The sequence below is a fragment of the Periophthalmus magnuspinnatus genome, chromosome 21 (assembly GCF_009829125.3).
Source record: "Periophthalmus magnuspinnatus isolate fPerMag1 chromosome 21, fPerMag1.2.pri, whole genome shotgun sequence".
Taxonomy (NCBI): domain Eukaryota; kingdom Metazoa; phylum Chordata; class Actinopteri; order Gobiiformes; family Gobiidae; genus Periophthalmus; species Periophthalmus magnuspinnatus.
Window position 1 is genome coordinate 10,496,099 of NC_047146.1, and position 17,915 is coordinate 10,514,013.

Consider the following 17,915-nt stretch of genomic DNA (forward strand, 5'->3'; position numbering starts at 1 on the left):
ACTCTGCGGAGGAAACCCATTTCGGCCACTTGTTTCCGCTTGTATCCTGTCCTTTCGATTAAGACCCAGAGCTCATGTCCATAGGTGAGGATAGGTAGATTGACCGGTAAATCAAGAGCTTCCCCCTTGGGCTCAGCTCCTTCACCACAACGGACCGATACAGCGACCGCATCACTGCAGATGCTGCACCGATCCGCCTGTCAATCTCACGCTCCATCCTTCCCTCACTCGTGAACAAGACCCTGAGATACTTGAACTCCTCCACTCCTCCTCCACTCCTCCAACTGATGGTAATTGAAATAATAGTGTTGAATGGATGCAGTTTTATATTAATATTATTATTTATTATTAAAGTTTTGTGATATAGTTTCATAATTATAACTATAAATAAACAACATGAACCTTACACACCTGGCACTGGTGGTGTTGATCAGTTTTGAGGCCATTTATCACCACATCCGGTTTCATTAAATAATTCATTAAATAAAAAAAGTTTTTTGTTGTCGGTTTTCCTTGTATTTATATATTCTGATTTATCTCATGGATATTTTACATTTTCCTTTGTTAATGTCATCACAAATAATAGAAAAAACGCACTGTGTATTTCATTATTTGTTTTACTATTAAATAATAATAATAATAATAATAATAATAATGACCCCTTATTTAATATTTAATTGAATAGAAATACCAAATATCGATTAGTACATTGAGTGTCTTCCTACAGCACACCTGCTCATACACACACACACACACACACACACACAATACAATACACAATACATGGATTGGTGTCAAAACATTTTTTTTTAAATATTATTCGTCTGTTTCTTGAGTGTGTTGTAGAACAGTGATGGAAGACATACCTAAAATTTGTACTTAAGTGGATATTTTTACTTCACTAAATTTGAGAGACAGTATCTGTACTTTTACTTAAATAACACAATTGAGCATCACCATTGTTGTAGAATAATGCTCCAACACAATGAATACTCTTTTTTACATGTTATTTCAATCAACTACATGGTTGTGATTTGTGCTCATCTCTGGCTCTCTGCAGGAGCCTGGGATATCCTGTGTATATGTGTGTAGGACTTCATGAGGGTGACACTACCATGATGGGACACTCCCATGTGTAAGCCGCACTCCTCCGTGAGCAGTCCTTTGCTCACGTCCCAACACATCACCGCAGAGATGACTTGGTTCTTATTGAAAATGATGCGATCTCATCACCCAATTCACTTTTCATGCTGTGTTTACTATTACAAAGTCTAGGTTGAAAATAATTGCTGTAAAAGACTGCATCTGCTTGCATTTAATAACATAATATTCACATTCTATACTTCACTACAGATGTTTAGATGAAATTTTCCCTAGAGCCACTAATTTGGGACATTGCAAAAGATTGTAAAGTTTGGTGCATGTAGGTGGAACATCACACCTGTGCTGTACTACCTGCACTGGCTCCTGTCATATCAAGTGCAATTCAAAATGGTATTGATTGTGTTCAAATGTCTGCTCTCTATTCGTCATGTCTGAACTCTATGGGTCCTCTTTATTTGAGGGAGTTACTGCAGCCCTATACTCCACTCAGAGCGCTGAGGTCAGCTAAGATCTACTTGCATTTTACTTTATCTTGTAGTGCCATCGTGCTATTATCAAAGCACCGAGATAATCACAGTAAATTAACAACCAAGGACAGGTAAGGCAAGGCAAGTTTATTATAGCACAATTCGTACACAAAATATTTAAAAGGGCTTTACAGAATAAGAAAGGCATTAAAATTATAATACAAAAAAAATAAAAAATAATAATAATAATAATCCTAATAAAACTAACATTAAAAAAGAAAACTGCAGAATAAAAACCTTTCAGTCATATGCACAGCTAAAAAGAACCATTTGGAGCCTGGATTAATCTTCAGAAAGACTGCATAAAACTAAAAAGCTGATTGCCCATGTTTAGTCCTGAATCTGGGCACCAACGGGAGGCCAGTCCCTGAGAGATGGTTCATATGGCACTAGCATGTGGGAGAAGTAACTTTGGTGCTTTCCATCTTCAACAAAATACTTCCTGTCTTCTAGGTAGGACTTGAACAAATTGTGGGCAGTACCAGAGACGCTCACACAGTCCTCTAGTCCCTTTAAGACAATCTCATCATGTCATTTGTCACCTTCATAAGAGCAGTCTCAGTGCTGTGGTGGGGTCTAAAACCTGACTGGAAAAATCTAATGAGTTATTAATTTGGAGAAAGTTAATAAGCTGTTGGTAAACAAGGACTAAAAGGACTAAAAATGGCAGATTTGAGATTGGTCAGTAATTGTTGAGACTGCTCTTCTTTAGGAGAGGCTTGACAACCACAGTTTTCAAAGCTCTTGAGAATGTTCCAGATTGAAGTGACATGTTAACTATGAAATCAAGTGGTGAGAGCAAACTGTTGAGCACAGACTAGAAATTTAGTGGGTAACACATTGAGGCAGCAAGTAGATGAACTCAGACTGGTGATGATCTCTTGAACAGTTTTGTTACAGGTGCAAAGTGAGTCAGCTCTAAGTGTCTAGGTCTATGTTTAATGTTCTGAAGCTTGTCATTAAAAATACTGCAAATCTGTAGCACTTAGATGTGGAAATCAGTTGTAATGGCAGCAGAGCTGGAGGTTTTGTTAAGAGGGCACGAGAGTTATTATTGCAATTTCCATTAGTGTAAAAAAAGAAAAAAAACAACTCTCCCTTTTTCTACATAAACTGTGGTTGTACATGTGCATCTTTTCTCTGTAAATCTCATAATGAACCTGAAGCTTTGACTTGCACCATTCTCTCATTTCTCCTCATCATTCCTCTATGACGCTTTTTGCTTATCTTCAACAATTTTAACCTTCATCGGGGCAATGGTGTCCAGAACATTTAAAACACTCAAAGTCACAGAGTTCAACAAATCATCAACATTAGAACATGAGGCATTTTCAAAGTGCACAGTGCACCTGTTTTATCATTTATGCGTCATGTCTGAACAACTGCACGACCAGCCCCTGGTTAGGGAATAACAGACAGGTCAAAGAAGACACAGAAATGATCAGACAGAGCAACATCGACCACAGTGACATTTGAAATATTTACTCCTTTTGTAATAAGCAAGGTGTGCTCTCTGATGTGGGTGGACTCGCTGACATGCTGAGTCAGACCAAAGGACAAGCACTGAGCTCTTAAGCCTTTCTGTCAAACACATTATTCACATGTAATTTAAAATCACATATAATGACTAAACCATCAAAGTCTGTACATACGACTGAAAGCATCTCAGTAAAATCACCAATAAAACTTTGACATTGATGGGGAGGCTTGAATATGAGTAAGTCGAGTAATGTTGGTGGTTGTTTGAGTTCCATTGTAAAGGTGTGAGGGTAGCCATCTTAATTCCTGATCTGTTGAGCCTTTCTAGATGATTGGTCCTTAGATGGAGTAGATGTAGCAAAGGCAATCGAGGACAGGTCTGTGGGCAGGGGAGGTGATGAGGATGCTGCTGGATCTGAAATCTCTACTGACGCTGGTGATGAGTCCTTTGCTGGGGGAGGTGGAGGTGCTGCTGACTCGGTCTCTGGGAGAGATCGAGATACTTACCAGGAGGAGGTCACGGGTAGCTTCTGGTGAAGTCCTTTTTCAAATTCTAAAGCTTGTAGCTCATTCATTTCTTGTTGATAGTTCTGACAGTGTTCACAGAAAAAAACTTCCCTTGGTCTCTTCCTCTGGACATGTCGCTGGCTCATCAGATAAGTTGTTAAAATGTACAAATGGTTTAAAAGTTTTTATTTACTTCAAAGAAAATCTTAACTAGACAGATTTCTAGCACTGGAAGCTAGTGAAGAAGTGTGAATGAAATTATGTTCAGTTTTATCATTAATCAATTGTATACTTATATAGACTAACTGGGTGTGATGGAAAACTACAAGTCTGTTTAAATAAGTCGTAAAGTAATTAAGTCATAAAGAAACTGAACTGAGTTGAATGGTTCACAACCATAACCTAAAATAACAGAAAGGTCGTGTGAATGTGGGGAGGGGACTGAGATGTTGTTCTGCTGACAAACAAGGAAATTGCTGAAGAATGTCAAGCTGTTAATAAAAAGGCTGGTTTGAGGAGGAGATGGTGGAAAAGGCAGAGAAGACCTCATTTAAGCATGTGTGGGTTCTTCTTCTGTGCTCCTTCCCTCTGATCAGAGTAAGAAATAAGTCTAATACCTGTTTTGAGTCTTTTTTGGTAAACCAGCGCGTCGAGAACAGAGGTTTCTTGACAAGAAGCAAGCAGCAGGAGGAAACAAGGACAGCGTCCTCACTCTTCAGAAGCAGGAAGCAGCATGATGTTTCTCTTGTTCCACATTTGACCTCCACAGTGCTCAGCATCAGCCCAGTCAGGCTTTACTGTTTTCATCATCTACCACGGTGACCTTCTGCTCCATTACTTTACTTAAGAGTCAGATTTTTTGTCTCTTCTTTCGTCTCCTTTCTCTCCTTCTGTGCGCCCTCACCATCACTGTTCTTGTTTTCTTTATCAACATCAGAGGCTCCAGGTGAAGCTGGTGGGTGCAGAGACTGATCAGGCTTCTTATTTGACCCAAAAAATGGTAAAGAAATAATAAAATTTATCTAAGAGTATCTAAGAAACTAGTGAGACTTCATCAAATAATCAATGTCTCCTATAAAACTGAATTGATATATTAATATGAGGTGTGTCAGGAAATGTTTTTTAAATGGCCCATTGCAGGGAAAAGATTACAGGCTTCATAAGATTGTTGCTTAGTTTAACTGTTCATCCAAGAGTTACACTAACAATCACTTTTTATGACTAATTTATAGTAGCTATCCTTAATAATTGTCTCCATTATGGAATTAATAACACAATAAAAGTTATTTAAAGCATATTACAGAAAGGAATACAGCATAATTATTGCACGTTTATTTTGACAGTGTGTTAGGTTTACAGATTAATACCTGTTTCTTCATTGGCCGTGTTCTCTCCATTTTTTTCAGATGACTTGCTGGGTGAGTCCTTTTTCTGTTGCTCTGTGTTCACGACGATCAGGAAAGAATCAAGGTAGGACAATGCAAACAATATTAAGTTAAGTGAATCAACAGTGTTTGTATTTAGAGGTGGGAAATATTGAAAAAATATACAGAATAATATAGTGAAAAATCTATAATATCACAACTGATCTTTTGGAGATCTCATTTCATCATCGTGGTCATCATTTCAAACATAATACAGAAGGGAATGTAGTATTTTAAAAAACACTATTTTAAAGAAATCATAATTATTGCATGTTTATTTTGACAGTGCATTAGGTTTTTGCTTAAATACCTGTTTCTTCAGTGGCCGTTTTCTCTACATTATTTTCAGATGACTTGCTGGGTGAGTCTTGTGTCTGTTTCTCTGTGTTGGTCTTGTCATGACCTTTGTCCTCTTCATCACTGGACTCAGAGGGTGGAGTTTGGTCCTCGCCTCGTTCTGGAGCTTCACTGGTTTCAGAAGTTTCTGTTAACAACATTAACAGAACCACAACTTCACCATTAACAACAGACACAGCATAAAGAATGGCACTTTAATCAGTTATAGAGGTAAAAAAAAAAAAAAAAAAAAAAAAAAATCATAGTTAGACATGTGTGATACAATTTGTTTTTAAAATACAAGGATCGTAAAGAATGATGACACATACCTTGCAGATTATTGTCCATGCTGTCCGTGTCTTCACTATCCACCTTTTTTTTGTCCTCAGATTCAGCTGATGCAGGTTGTGTCTGTGATACTGAAACAGCACACAAACATTTTCTCAGGAGTAGTGACATACATGACATGGACTCTACACAAATAAATTAGATCAAATTTGCACTAAAATACAATAAAACAATGAACTCACTCGGATTTTCTTGTTGTAACATTTCAGAAGTTAGATGTGTGTTTCAGAAACATTGTAAATAAAACTGGATGTAAAAAGAACTCAGGACACAAACCTGTTTGTTCTGGAGTCTTGGTGGACTCATTTGAATCTGTCTGAATAGAGACGGAAGAACCAGCCTCTTCCTTTTTCTTCTCCTCATCCTGGTCTTTGTGATGTTCATCTGACTGTTCTTCTGGTCCTGTCTGCTCACTGCTCCTTTGCTCTGATGGTGTAGGTTTAATATCGTGGTTATCTTGAGTCTCACTGTTTGGAGACTGTGATTCTGTTGACAAATTTACAAACAATGTTTTGTCCTCAGGATTATCTATTAATTCTCCAGCTCATGTTATTACAGTATTCTGTGTTGACAGTGGAAGATGGTAGTGACAAAATAACTGAACTGGGAGTGTTTCTGCATTTTCAAAATGTTCAACAGTTTTACATACATGCTTGATGTATAATAAAAAAAAGAAATTGTGTATACTGATTTTTTATTTATTTTTGAGTTATTATTGGTACTTTGAGCTCATTCAAAGTATTGGTACTTTGAGCTCATTCATAATGTCTTATGATAATATATATATATATATATATATATATATATATATATATACATACATACATATACTTTTTAAAAAAAAGATGTTTTCCTCAGTGTTCTTTAGTGTGAGAGGTTTCTTTCTTACTGAGGCAATAGTATGGTATGTAGTATGTTGGTGGTTTCATCCTTTTGTCAGCTTCAGCTCTATTTTGCACTAGAAATTAATTTGGGGAGAAAAATGTATATATAATTTCTATATCTATATATATATATTTCTTCTCACAATATTTCAGAGGTTACATATGTGCTGCAGTATCATTGGAAATAAAACTGGATATAAAAAGAACTCAGGACACAAACCCGTTTGTTCTGAAGAACCAGCCTCTTCCTCTTTCTTCTCCTCATCCTGGTCTTTGTGATGCTCGTCTGGCTGTTTCTCTGGTTCTGTCTGCTCACTGCTCCTCTGCTCTGATGGTGTAGAGTTTTTCTTGTGGTCATCTTGAGGCTCGCTGCTTGAAGACGGTGATTCTGTTGACAAATTTACAAACAATGCCTTGTCCTCAGGATTATCTATTAATTCTCCAGCTTATGTTATTACAGTATTCTGTGTTGATAGGGGAAGTTGGAAGTGACAAAATAACTGAGCTGGGAGTGTTTCTGCATTTTTACAATTTTCAGTTTTATGACATAGAACCTTGACGTTTCCTAAAAACAAATTGTTTACACTGAATCTATTTTTCATTTGTGAGTTACTGTTGTCTCCTTGAGCTCATTCATAATGTCTGTTGCATTAATTTTATACATTTACTTTGTGCTATTGGGAAAAATGATTTTCCTCAGTGTTCTTTATTGTGACAAGTTTCTAGGCAATAGTATTGTATTGTATAGAAAAGAACTCGGGAACAAAAAGTAATCTCACAGATAATAAAATGTTGAGTAAATCACAAAAGTCATTATTCTGCTCCTTTTTAAAACATGCAAAATGAAAAACAGGAAAGAAAAAATTAAAACGATCAGAAAAGAATCAAGGAAGGAAAATGAAAACAATATTCAGTTATTCAGTTTTGACAGTGCATTAGGTTTTTGCTTAAATACCTGATTCTTCAGTGGCCGTTTTCTCTACATTATTTTCAGATGACTTGCTGGGTGAGTCTTGTGTCTGTTTCTCTGTGTTGGACTCGTCATGATCTTTGTCCTCTACATCACTGGAGTCAGAGGGTGGAGTTTGGTCCTTGTCTGGTTCTGGAGCTTCACTGGTTTCTGCAAACAAAATGAACAGAACCACAGCTTCATCATTAACAGAGCCCTTTATATTGTTTTATTGAATGAGCTCAGACATGCACTCAAATACATAAACAGGTTGTGTAAGCAGGTGTGATCATTTAGTGATTGTATTTAGATGTGGGACATATTGAAAAAAATGCACTGAATAGTAAACTGAAAAATGTATAACACCACAGTTGATGTTTCGGAGATATGCAAAATTTGAATATATATTAGTATATTGTCTGTAATTAAAACTATTATAAAACAGACAGAAACGTCTCATGTCATACCTGATACAGGAGACATCTGTGAATCCTTTAACTGTCCTTCGTGGTTTGAAGGATCATCACTCAGAGGGTCAGTTTTCACCTGGTCTGTGTTTAAGTCTGCATTATCTGCATCAGGATTAATCTGTTCTTTGCTCCTTGGTTGAACTGGACCAACAGCAGATCCACTGCTCTGAGGAGAGGACTGAGGCGACTCTGCAACTAGAATTTAAAGAAATTACTATTTTAATAAGTGATTCATTTTAAACGTCTTTTAAATAGCTGATATTTATGTTTTGTTTACTTGACAGTATAAAAACTGACTTAGATAACACATAATTAGTAGGTTTGTAAAACACATCACATGACAAAAATAAAGTAAGTTAATGCTCAGACCTGGATGATCTGGAGCTGTGAATAGGGTAAGGGTTTGGTTTGAAACAGACATCTCTGGGGTCTTTCAGTGGATCATTGTTCACTGTACAGTCTGGGTTTGTTACATTTAAATCAGTCTGCCTTTTATTTGTAGGTGGTAAAATAATATTACTTTAAAAATCTGCACTAAAATACAATAAAATAATTAACTCACTCAGGTTTTCTTCTTATAATATTTCAGAGGTCACATGTGTGCTGCAGTATCATTGGAAATAAAACCGGATGTAAAAAGAACTCAGGACACAAACCTGTTTGTTCTGGAGTCTTGGTGGACTCATTTGAATCTGTCTGAATAGAGACGGAAGAACCAGCCTCTTCCTCTTTCTTCTCCTCATCCTGGTCTTTGTGATGCTCGTCTGACTGTTTCCCTGGTTCTGTCTGCTCACTGCTCCTCTGCTCTGATGGTGTAGAGTTTTTCTTGTGGTCATCTTGAGGCTCGCTGCTTGAAGACGGTGATTCTGTTGACAAATTTACAAACAATACCTTGTCCTCAGGATTATCTATTAATTTTCCAGCTCATGTTATTACAGTATTCTGTGTTGACAGTGGAAGTTGGAAGTGACAAAATAACTGAGCTGGGAGTGTCTCTGCATTTTCACAATTTTCAGTTTTATGACATAGAACCTTGACGTTTCCTAAAAACAAATTGTTTACAACTGAATCTTTTTTTTCATTTGTGAGTTACTGTTGTCTCCTTGAGCTCATTCATAATGTCTGTTGCATTAATTTTATACATTTACTTTGTGCAATTGGGAAAAATGATTTTCCTCAGTGTTCTTTATTGTGACAAGTTTCTAGGCAATAGTATTGTATTGTATAGAAAAGAACTCGGGAACTAAAAGTAATCTCACAGATAATAAAATGTTGAGTAAATCACAAAAGTCATTATTCTGCTCCTTTTTAAAACATGCAAAATGAAAAACAGGAAAGAAAAAATTAAAACGATCAGAAAAGAATCAAGGAAGGAAAATGAAAACAATATTCAGTTATTCAGTTTTGACAGTGCATTAGGTTTTTGCTTAAATACCTGTTTCTTCAGTGAATGTTTTCTCTACATTATTTTCAGATGACTTGCTGGGTGAGTCTTGTGTCTGTTTCTCTGTGTTGGACTCGTCATGACCTTTGTCCTCTTCATCACTGGAGTCAGAGGGTGGAGTTTGGTCCTTGCCTGGTTCTGGAGCTTCACTGGTTTCTGCAAACAAAATGAACAGAACCACAGCTTCATCATTATCAGAGCCCTTTATATTGTTTTATTGAATGAGCTCAGACATGCACTCAAATACATAAACAGGTTGTGTAAGCAGGTGTGATCATTTAGTGATTGTATTTAGATGTGGGACATATTGAAAAAAATGCACTGAATAGTAAACTGAAAAATGTATAACACCACAGTTGATGTTTTGGAGATATGCAAAATTAGAATATATTAGTATATTGTCTGTATTTAAAACTATTATAAAACAGATAGAAACATTTCATGTCATACCTGATACAGGAGACATCTGTGAATCCTTTAACTGTCCTTCATGTTTTGAAGGATCTTTGTTCAGATGATCATTTTGCACTTGGTCTGTGTTTAAGTCTGCATTATCTGCATTGGGATCATTCTGTTCTTTGCTCCTTGGTTGAACTGGACCAACAGCAGATCCACTGCTCTGAGGAGAGGACTGAGACGACTCTGCAACTAGAATTTAAAGAAATTACTATTTTAATAAGTGATTCATTTTAAACGTCTTTTAAATAGCTGATATTTATGTTTTGTTTACCTGACAGTCTAAAAACTAACTTACATAACACATAATTAGTAGGTTTGTAACACACATCACAAAAATAAAGTAAGTTAATGCTCAGACCTGGATGATCAGGAGCTGTGGTTAGGGTTAGGGTTTGGTTTGAAACAGACACATCTCTGGGGTTTTTCAGTGGATCATTGTTCACTGTACAGTCTGGGTTTGTTACATTTAAATCAGTTTGCCTTTTATTTGTAGGTGGTAAAATAATATTACTTAAAAAATCTGCACTAAAATACAACAAAACAATTAACCCACTCAGGTTTTCTTCTTATAATACTTCAGAGGTTACATATGTGCTGCAGTATCACTGGAAATAAAACCGGATGTAAAACGAACTCAGGACACAAACCTGTTTGTTCTGGAGTTTTGGTGGACTCATTTGATACTGTCTGAACAGACTCTGAAGAACCAGCCTCTTCGTCTTTGTGATGCTCGTCTGACTGTTTCCCTGGTTCTGTCTGCTCACTGCTCCTCTGGTCTGATGGTGTAGAGTTTTTCTTGTGGTCATCTTGAGGCTCACTGCTTGAAGACTGTGATTCTGTTGACAAATTTACAAACAATGCCTTGTCCTCAGGATTATCTATTAATTCTCCATCTCATGTTATTACAATATTCTGTGTTGACAGTGGAAGTTGGCAGTGACAAAATAACTGAGCTGGGAGTGTCTCTGCATTTTTACAATTTTCAGTTTTATGACATAGAACCTTGACGTTTTCTAAAAACAAATTGTTTACACTGAATCTATTTTTCATTTGTGAGTTACTGTTGTCTCCTTGAGCTCATTCATAATGTCTGTTGCATTAATTTTATACATTTACTTTGTGCAATTGGGAAAAATGATTTTCCTCAGTGTTCTTTATAGGGACAAGTTTCTAGGCAATAGTATTGTATTGTATAGAAAAGAACTCGGGAACAAAAAGTAATCTCACAGATAATAAAATGTTGAGTAAATCACAAAAGTCATTATTCTGCTCCTTTTTAAAACATGCAAAATGAAAAACAGGAAAGAAAAAATTAAAACGATCAGAAAAGAATCAAGGAAGGAAAATGAAAACAATATTCAGTTATTCAGTTTTGACAGTGCATTAGGTTTTTGCTTAAATACCTGATTCTTCAGTGGCCGTTTTCTCTACATTATTTTCAGATGACTTGCTGGGTGAGTCTTGTGTCTGTTTCTCTGTGTTGGACTCGTCAGGACCTTTGTCCTCTTCATCACTGGACTCAGAGGGTGGAGTTGGGTCCTCGCCTGGTCCTGGAGACATACATAAACAGGTTGTGTAAGCAGGTGTGATCATTTAGTGGTTGTATTTAGATTTGGGACATATTGAAAAAAATGCACTGAATAGTAAACTGAAAAATGTATAACACCACAGTTGCTGTTTTGGAGATATGCAAAATTAGAATATATTAGTATATTGTCTGTAATTAAAACTATTATAAAACAGACAGAAACGTCTCATGTCATACCTGATACAAGAGACATCTGTGAATCCTTTAACTGTCCTTCATGGTTTGAAGGATCTTTGTTCAGATGATCATTTTGCACCTGGTCTGTGTTTAAGTCTGCATTACCTGCATTGGGATCGTTCTGTTCTTTGCTCCTTGGTTCACCAGCCTCTTGATCTTTCTTCTCCTCATCCTGCTCTTTGTGATGCTCGTTTGGCTGTTTCTCTGATTCTGTCTGCTCACTGCTCCTCTGCTCTGATGGTGTAGAGTTTTTCTTGTGGTCATCTTGAGACTTGCTGCTTGAAGACGGTGATTCTGTTGACAAATGTACAGACAATACTTTGTCCTCAGGATTATCTATTAATTTTCCAAATCATGTTATTACAATATTCTGTGTTGACAGTGGAAGTTGGGAGTGACAAAATAACTGAGCTGGGAGTGTCTCTGCATTTTTACAATTTTCAGTTTTATGACATAGAACCTTGACGTTTTCTAAAAACAAATTGTTTACACTGAATCTATTTTTCATTTGTGAGTTACTGTTGTCTCCTTGAGCTAATTCATAATGTCTGTTGCATTAATTTTATACATTTACTTTGTGCAATTGGGAAAAATGATTTTCCTCAGTGTTCTTTATTGTGACAAGTTTCTAGGCAATAGTATTGTATTGTATAGAAAAGAACTCGGGAACTAAAAGTAATCTCACAGATAATAAAATGTTGAGTAAATCACAAAAGTCATTATTCTGCTCCTTTTTAAAACATGCAAAATGAAAAACAGGAAAGAAAAAATTAAAACGATCAGAAAAGAATCAAGGAAGGACAATGCAAACAATATTCAGTTATTCAGTTTTGACAGTGCATTAGGTTTTTGCTTAAATACCTGATTCTTCAGTGGCCGTTTTCTCTACATTATTTTCAGATGACTTGCTGGGTGAGTCTTGTGTCTGTTTCTCTGTGTTGGACTCGTCATGATCTTTGTCCTCTTCATCACTGGAGTCAGAGGGTGGAGTTTGGTCCTCGCCTGGTTCTGGAGCTTCACTGGTTTCTGCAAACAAAATGAACAGAACCACAGCTTCATCATTATCAGTGCCCTTTATATTGTTTTATTGAATGAGCTCAGACATGCACTCAAATACATAAACAGGTTGTGTAAGCAGGTGTAATCATTTAGTGATTGTATTTAGATGTGGGACATATTGAAAAAAATGCACTGAATAGTAAACTGAAAAATGTATAACACCACAGTTGATGTTTTGGAGATATGCAAAATTTGAATATATTTGTATATTGCGTGTAATTAAAACTTAAAAAAAACGGACAAAAACATGTCATGTCATACCTGATACAGGAGACATCTGTGAATCCTTTAACTGTCCTTCATGGTTTGAAGGATCTTCACTCAGAGGATCAGTTTTCACCTGGTCTGTATTCAAGTCTGCATCAGGATTAATCTGTTCTTTGCTCCTTGGTTGAACTGGATCAACAGCAGATCCACTGCTCTGAGGAGAGGACTGAGACGACTCTGCAACTAGAATTTAAAGAAATTACTATTTTAATAAGTGATTCATTTTAAACGTCTTTTAAATAGCTGATATTTATGTTTTGTTTACCTGACAGTCTAAAAACTGACTTAGATAACACATAATTAGTAGGTTTGTAACACACATCACATCACAAAAATAAAGTAAGTTAATGCTCAGACCTGGATGATCAGGAGCTGTGGTTAGGGTTAGGGTTTGGTTTGAAACAGACACATCTCTGGGGTCTTTCAGTGGATCATTGTTCACTGTACAGTCTGGGTTTGTTACATTTAAATCAGTCTGCCTTTTATTTGTAGGTGGTAAAATAATATTTCTTAAATAAATGTGCACTAAAATACAATAAAACAATTAACTCACTCAGGTTTTCTTCTCACAATATTTCAGAGGTCACATGTGTGCTGCAGTATCATTGGAAATAAAACTGGATATAAAAAGAACTCAGGACACAAACCTGTTTGTTCTGAAGAACCAGCCTCTTCCTTTTTCTTCTCCTCATCCTGGTCTTTGTGATGCTCGTCTGACTGTTCCTCTGGTTCTGTCTGCTCACTGCTCCTCTGCTCTGATGGTGTAGGTTTAATATCATGGTTATCTTGAGTCTCACTACTTTGATACTGCGATTCTGTTGACAAATTTACAAAAAATGTCTGTTACATCTTCATTGTAAGATAAGATTGTATGTGCATGTCCTTAATTCTCTAACCTGGTGTTTGTGAAGCAGACTCATCAGAGTGTGTATCTCCAGCTTCCTCTGTTGTAGGAACATTCTTAAGTTCTTCATGTTGTACGTCCATGTCTCCTCCTGAAGCCATGTGTCCTGGGTCTGGTTCTGGCTTTTGCACACTGCTGTTCAGAGATGCAGATGCAGATGTGGCTTTTCCACCAGTGTCATTTCTTTTACCTGTGAACATCAGGATTATCCAGCTCATGTTATTACAGACTCAACACTGATAGTGGAAGTTGGCAGTGGCAAAATGACTGACCTGGGACTGAATCTGGATTTTCAGGATTTTCAAATTTTTTACGTATATCCTCGACCTTTCCTAGGGACAGAGAGTATAAAATATATAAATGTATTGAATCTTTTTTTTTTTACTTTTACTATTGTCTTGATCTCATTCAGGATGTCTTTCATATTTATGTAACACCTACATTACTGGTATGAAATTTTATAAAAATTACCAAATTACTTTACGATGTATACAACATCTTTGCCTCTTTACCTCGTGGCACTTCTGTCCCATGTTGTTGCTGAGGAAGTCTTTGTGATGATAACATAGTTTCCTGCCTTCCTTTACTTGCTATTAATGGATCACGTTCACTTTTTTTGTCAGACTCATTTCGCTTTGTCAATAGAGAAAAATCTGAAAAACACAATTATGTTTAAGGAAATGTTTGGTAAATCAGAACATTTTAAGTCATCAGAACCAACCTGCTCCATTTAGCTCCAAGTCGTCATTCTTCCCCATTTTTGAACACGCTAAACAAAATTAAGGCAAAACAATAATGACTTAACTTGACTTTACATGTTGATTAAAATGATTTGGTCATTGGTTAACAAAAATAAGAAGTACCTTTTTTTATTCGATGCCGAAATATGATGGAAACAACGCAAAATGTGAACAGAATTAGGAAAGTAATGCCAATGACAATAGGTACAACTATGTTCACAGGCTCAGAAGTTCTTTCTGCAAAATAAAGCAAAACTGCAGTATATGAAAAAGTGTAATATATTAAGTGCACATTTTGACACATACTTAAACTAAATGTTTTCCTGGTAAAACTAGATTAAACTAGGAAAGGACAAACAAGGCCAAGCAAAGAGAAAATAATTAAAAGAAAAACACATGGACCCACCACCCACGAGAGGATCCAAAAGGGGCTGGTGCAGAGAGATCTGGGTGGCAGTCGAAGGCGGGGGCCTTGACGACCGGATCTCCGGACGTGGAGACTGGCTCTGGGGACATGGAATGTCACCTCGGTGGGGGGGAAGGAGCCAAATCCTGTGCAAGAGGTTGAGAGTTACCGACTAGATATAGTCGGCCTTGCCTCCACACACAGCTTGGTTTCTGGAACCCAACTCCTTGAGAGGGGCTGGACTCTCCATTTCTCTGGCGTTGCCCGCGGGGAGCAGCGGCGAGCTGGTGTGGGCTTGCTCATTGCCCCACAGCTCAGCCACCTCGTGTTGGGGCTCACCCCGGTGAACGAGAGGGTCACGTCTCTGCACCGTCAGGTCGGGGACATGTCTCTCACTGTTGTGGCGGCCTACGGGCCAAACAGCAGTGCAGAGTACCCGGCCTTCTTGGAGTCCCTGGGAGGGGCACTAGACAGTGCACCGACCGGGTACTCCGTTGTTCTCCTGGGGGACTTCAGTGCCCATGAGGGTAACAACAGTGACACCTGGAGGGGCGTGATTGGGAAGAACGGCTTCCTCGATCTGAACTCGAGTGGTGTTCTGTTATTGGACTTCTGTGCTAGTCACAGTTTGTCCATAACAAACACCATATTCGAGCACAAGGGCATCCATCAGTGCATGTGGCACCAGGACACTCTAGGTCGGAGGTCGATGATGATGGAGGTTGTGCCATCTGACTTCAGGCCACGTGTCTTGGACACTCAGGTGAAGAGAGGGGTAGAGCTGTCAACCGATCAACCTGGTGGTGAGTTGGATCCGCTGGTGGAGTAGGAAGCCGGACAGACCTGGCAGGCCCAAGCGTATCATAAGGGTCTGTTGGAAATGCCTGGGGGAGCCTTCTGTCAAAGGGGTCTTCAACTCACTCCTCTGGAAGAACTTCTCCCTGATCCCAGGGGAGGCTGGGGACATGAACTCCAAGTGGGCCATGTTCTCCACCTCTATTGTCGATGTGGCCGGTCGTAACTGTGGTTGTAAGGTCTGCGGTGCTTGCCGTGGCAGCAATCCCCGAACCCGGAATGGCCTCAAAGAAATTCTAGCAAACCAACACTGTTTACAGTGCGGGTGGAGATCTGCTGACCTTAACTGAGGATGTTGTTGGGCGGTGGAAGGAATACTTTGAGGATCTCATCAATCGCTCTGTCACGTCTTCCAAGGAGGAAGCAGAGACTGGGAACCCGGAGGCGGACTCATCCATCACCCTGGCTGAGGTCACCAAGTTGTTTGGCAAGGTCCTCGATGGCAAGGCTCCGGGGGTGGACAAGATCCATCCCGAGTGCTTCAAATCTCTGGATGTGGTGGGACTGTCTTGCCTGACATGTCTCTGCAACATCGCGTGGCGGTCGGGGACAGTACCATTGGACTGGCAGACTGGGGTGGTGGTCCCTCTATATAAGAAGGGGCACTGGAGGGTGTGTTCCAGTTACAGGGGAATCACACTCCTCAACCTTCCCTGTAAGGTCTATTCCAGGGTACTGGAGAGGAGAATCCGACCGATAGTCGAACCTCGGATCCAGGAGGAGCAGTGTGGTTTTCGTCTTGGTCGTGGAACACTGGACTAGCTCTATACTCTCCATCGGGTCCTCAAGAGTCCATGGGAGTTTGCCCAACCAATCCACATGTGTTTTGTGGACCTGGAGAAGGCCTTCGACCGTGTCCCTTGTGGTGTCCTTTGGGGGGTGCTCCAGGAGTATGGGGTCCAGGGCTCTTTGCTAAGGGCTGTCCGGTCCCTGTATGACCAGAGCAGGAGCTGTGTTCGCCTTGTCGTCAGTAAGTCAGACCTGTTCCCAGTGCATGTTGGACTCCGCCAGGGCTGCCCTTTGTCACCGGTTCTGTTCATTATATTTATGGACAGAATTTCTAGGTGCAGTCAGGGGCTGGAGGGGGTCTGGTTTGGGAACCACATGATCTCATCTCTGCTGTTTGCAGATGATGTTCTCCTGATGGCTTCATCGAGCCAGGACCCGCGGCACTGGGGCGGTTTGGAGTCGAGTATGAAGCAGCTGGGATGAGAATCAGCTCCTCCAAAGCCAAGGCCATGGTTTTCGACCGGAAAAAGGTGGCTTGCCCTCTTTGGGTGGGTAAAGAGCCTTTGCCTCAAGTGGAGGAGTTCAAATATCTCGGGGTCTTGTTCACGAGTGAGGGAAGGATGGAGCATGAGCTTGACAGGCGGATCGGTGCAGCGCCTGCAGTGATGCGGTCGCTGTATGGGTCCGTTTTGGTAAAGAAGGAGCTGAGTCGCAAGGTAAAGCTCTCGATTTACCGGTCAATCGACGTTCCTACCCTCACCTATGGTCATGAGCTCTGGGTAATGACCGAAAGGAAAACATCGCGGATACAAGCGGCCGAAATGGGTTTCCTCCATAGCGTGGCCAGCCGCACCCTTAGGGATAGGGTGAGGAGCTCGGTAACACGGAGTTCGGAGTAGAGCCGCTGCTCCTACACATCGAGAGGAGCCAGCTGAGGTGGCTCGGGCATCTGTTCAGGATGCCTCCTGGATGCCTCCCTAGGGAGGTGTTTTCGGCATATCCCACCGGGAGGAGGCCCCGGGGAACACCCAGACATGCTCGAGGGACTATGTCTCTCAGCTGGGCTGGGAACGCCTTGAGCTGGAGGACGTGTCTGGGGTGAGGGAAGTCTGGGAGTCCCTGCTTAGACTGCTGCCCCCGCGACGCAGCCCCGGATAAGCGGAAGAGAATGAATGGATGGAAATGGAAAACATGTTAAAATCAGACTTTTTTTTTTTTACATTTTAGCCCTATTAGTCCATCCATAGTCTATCAGGTGA

The 17,915-nt window shown here is 39.4% G+C and overlaps 1 protein-coding gene and 1 long non-coding RNA gene across 16 annotated transcripts in view; both read right to left on the minus strand.

The window, feature by feature from the left end:
• Nucleotides 1–17,915, minus strand: part of LOC117388844 (otolith matrix protein OMM-64-like) — a 61,205-nt gene that overhangs the window by 20,538 nt on the left and 22,752 nt on the right. For 4 of the 15 annotated variants that reach the window (XM_055230538.1, XM_055230532.1, XM_055230530.1 and 1 more), the window contains exons 11-16: nt 9,464–9,628; nt 8,685–8,894; nt 8,026–8,223; nt 7,565–7,729; nt 6,830–6,997; nt 6,002–6,211 (exon numbers count right to left, since the gene is read on the minus strand). The exons of 1 other annotated variant lie outside the window; for it this stretch is intronic. In XM_055230538.1, coding sequence (XP_055086513.1) covers nt 6,002–6,211; nt 6,830–6,997; nt 7,565–7,729; nt 8,026–8,223; nt 8,685–8,894; nt 9,464–9,628 — 1,116 coding nt within the window. Of the gene's footprint in view, nt 1–1,760; nt 4,570–4,984; nt 5,057–5,351; nt 5,526–5,706; nt 5,797–6,001; nt 6,212–6,829; nt 6,998–7,564; nt 7,730–8,025; nt 8,224–8,684; nt 8,895–9,463; nt 9,629–17,915 lie in introns of those variants that run through there. 10 more of the 15 variants (XM_055230541.1, XM_055230531.1, XM_055230536.1 and 7 more) reach the window with 7 other exon arrangements.
• LOC129457287 (uncharacterized) lies at nt 14,553–14,804 on the minus strand. Its single transcript, XR_008649174.1, has 3 exons — nt 14,790–14,804; nt 14,648–14,695; nt 14,553–14,579 (listed from the first exon to the last, which is right to left on the minus strand). It is a non-coding gene; the product is annotated as an uncharacterized LOC129457287 (long non-coding RNA).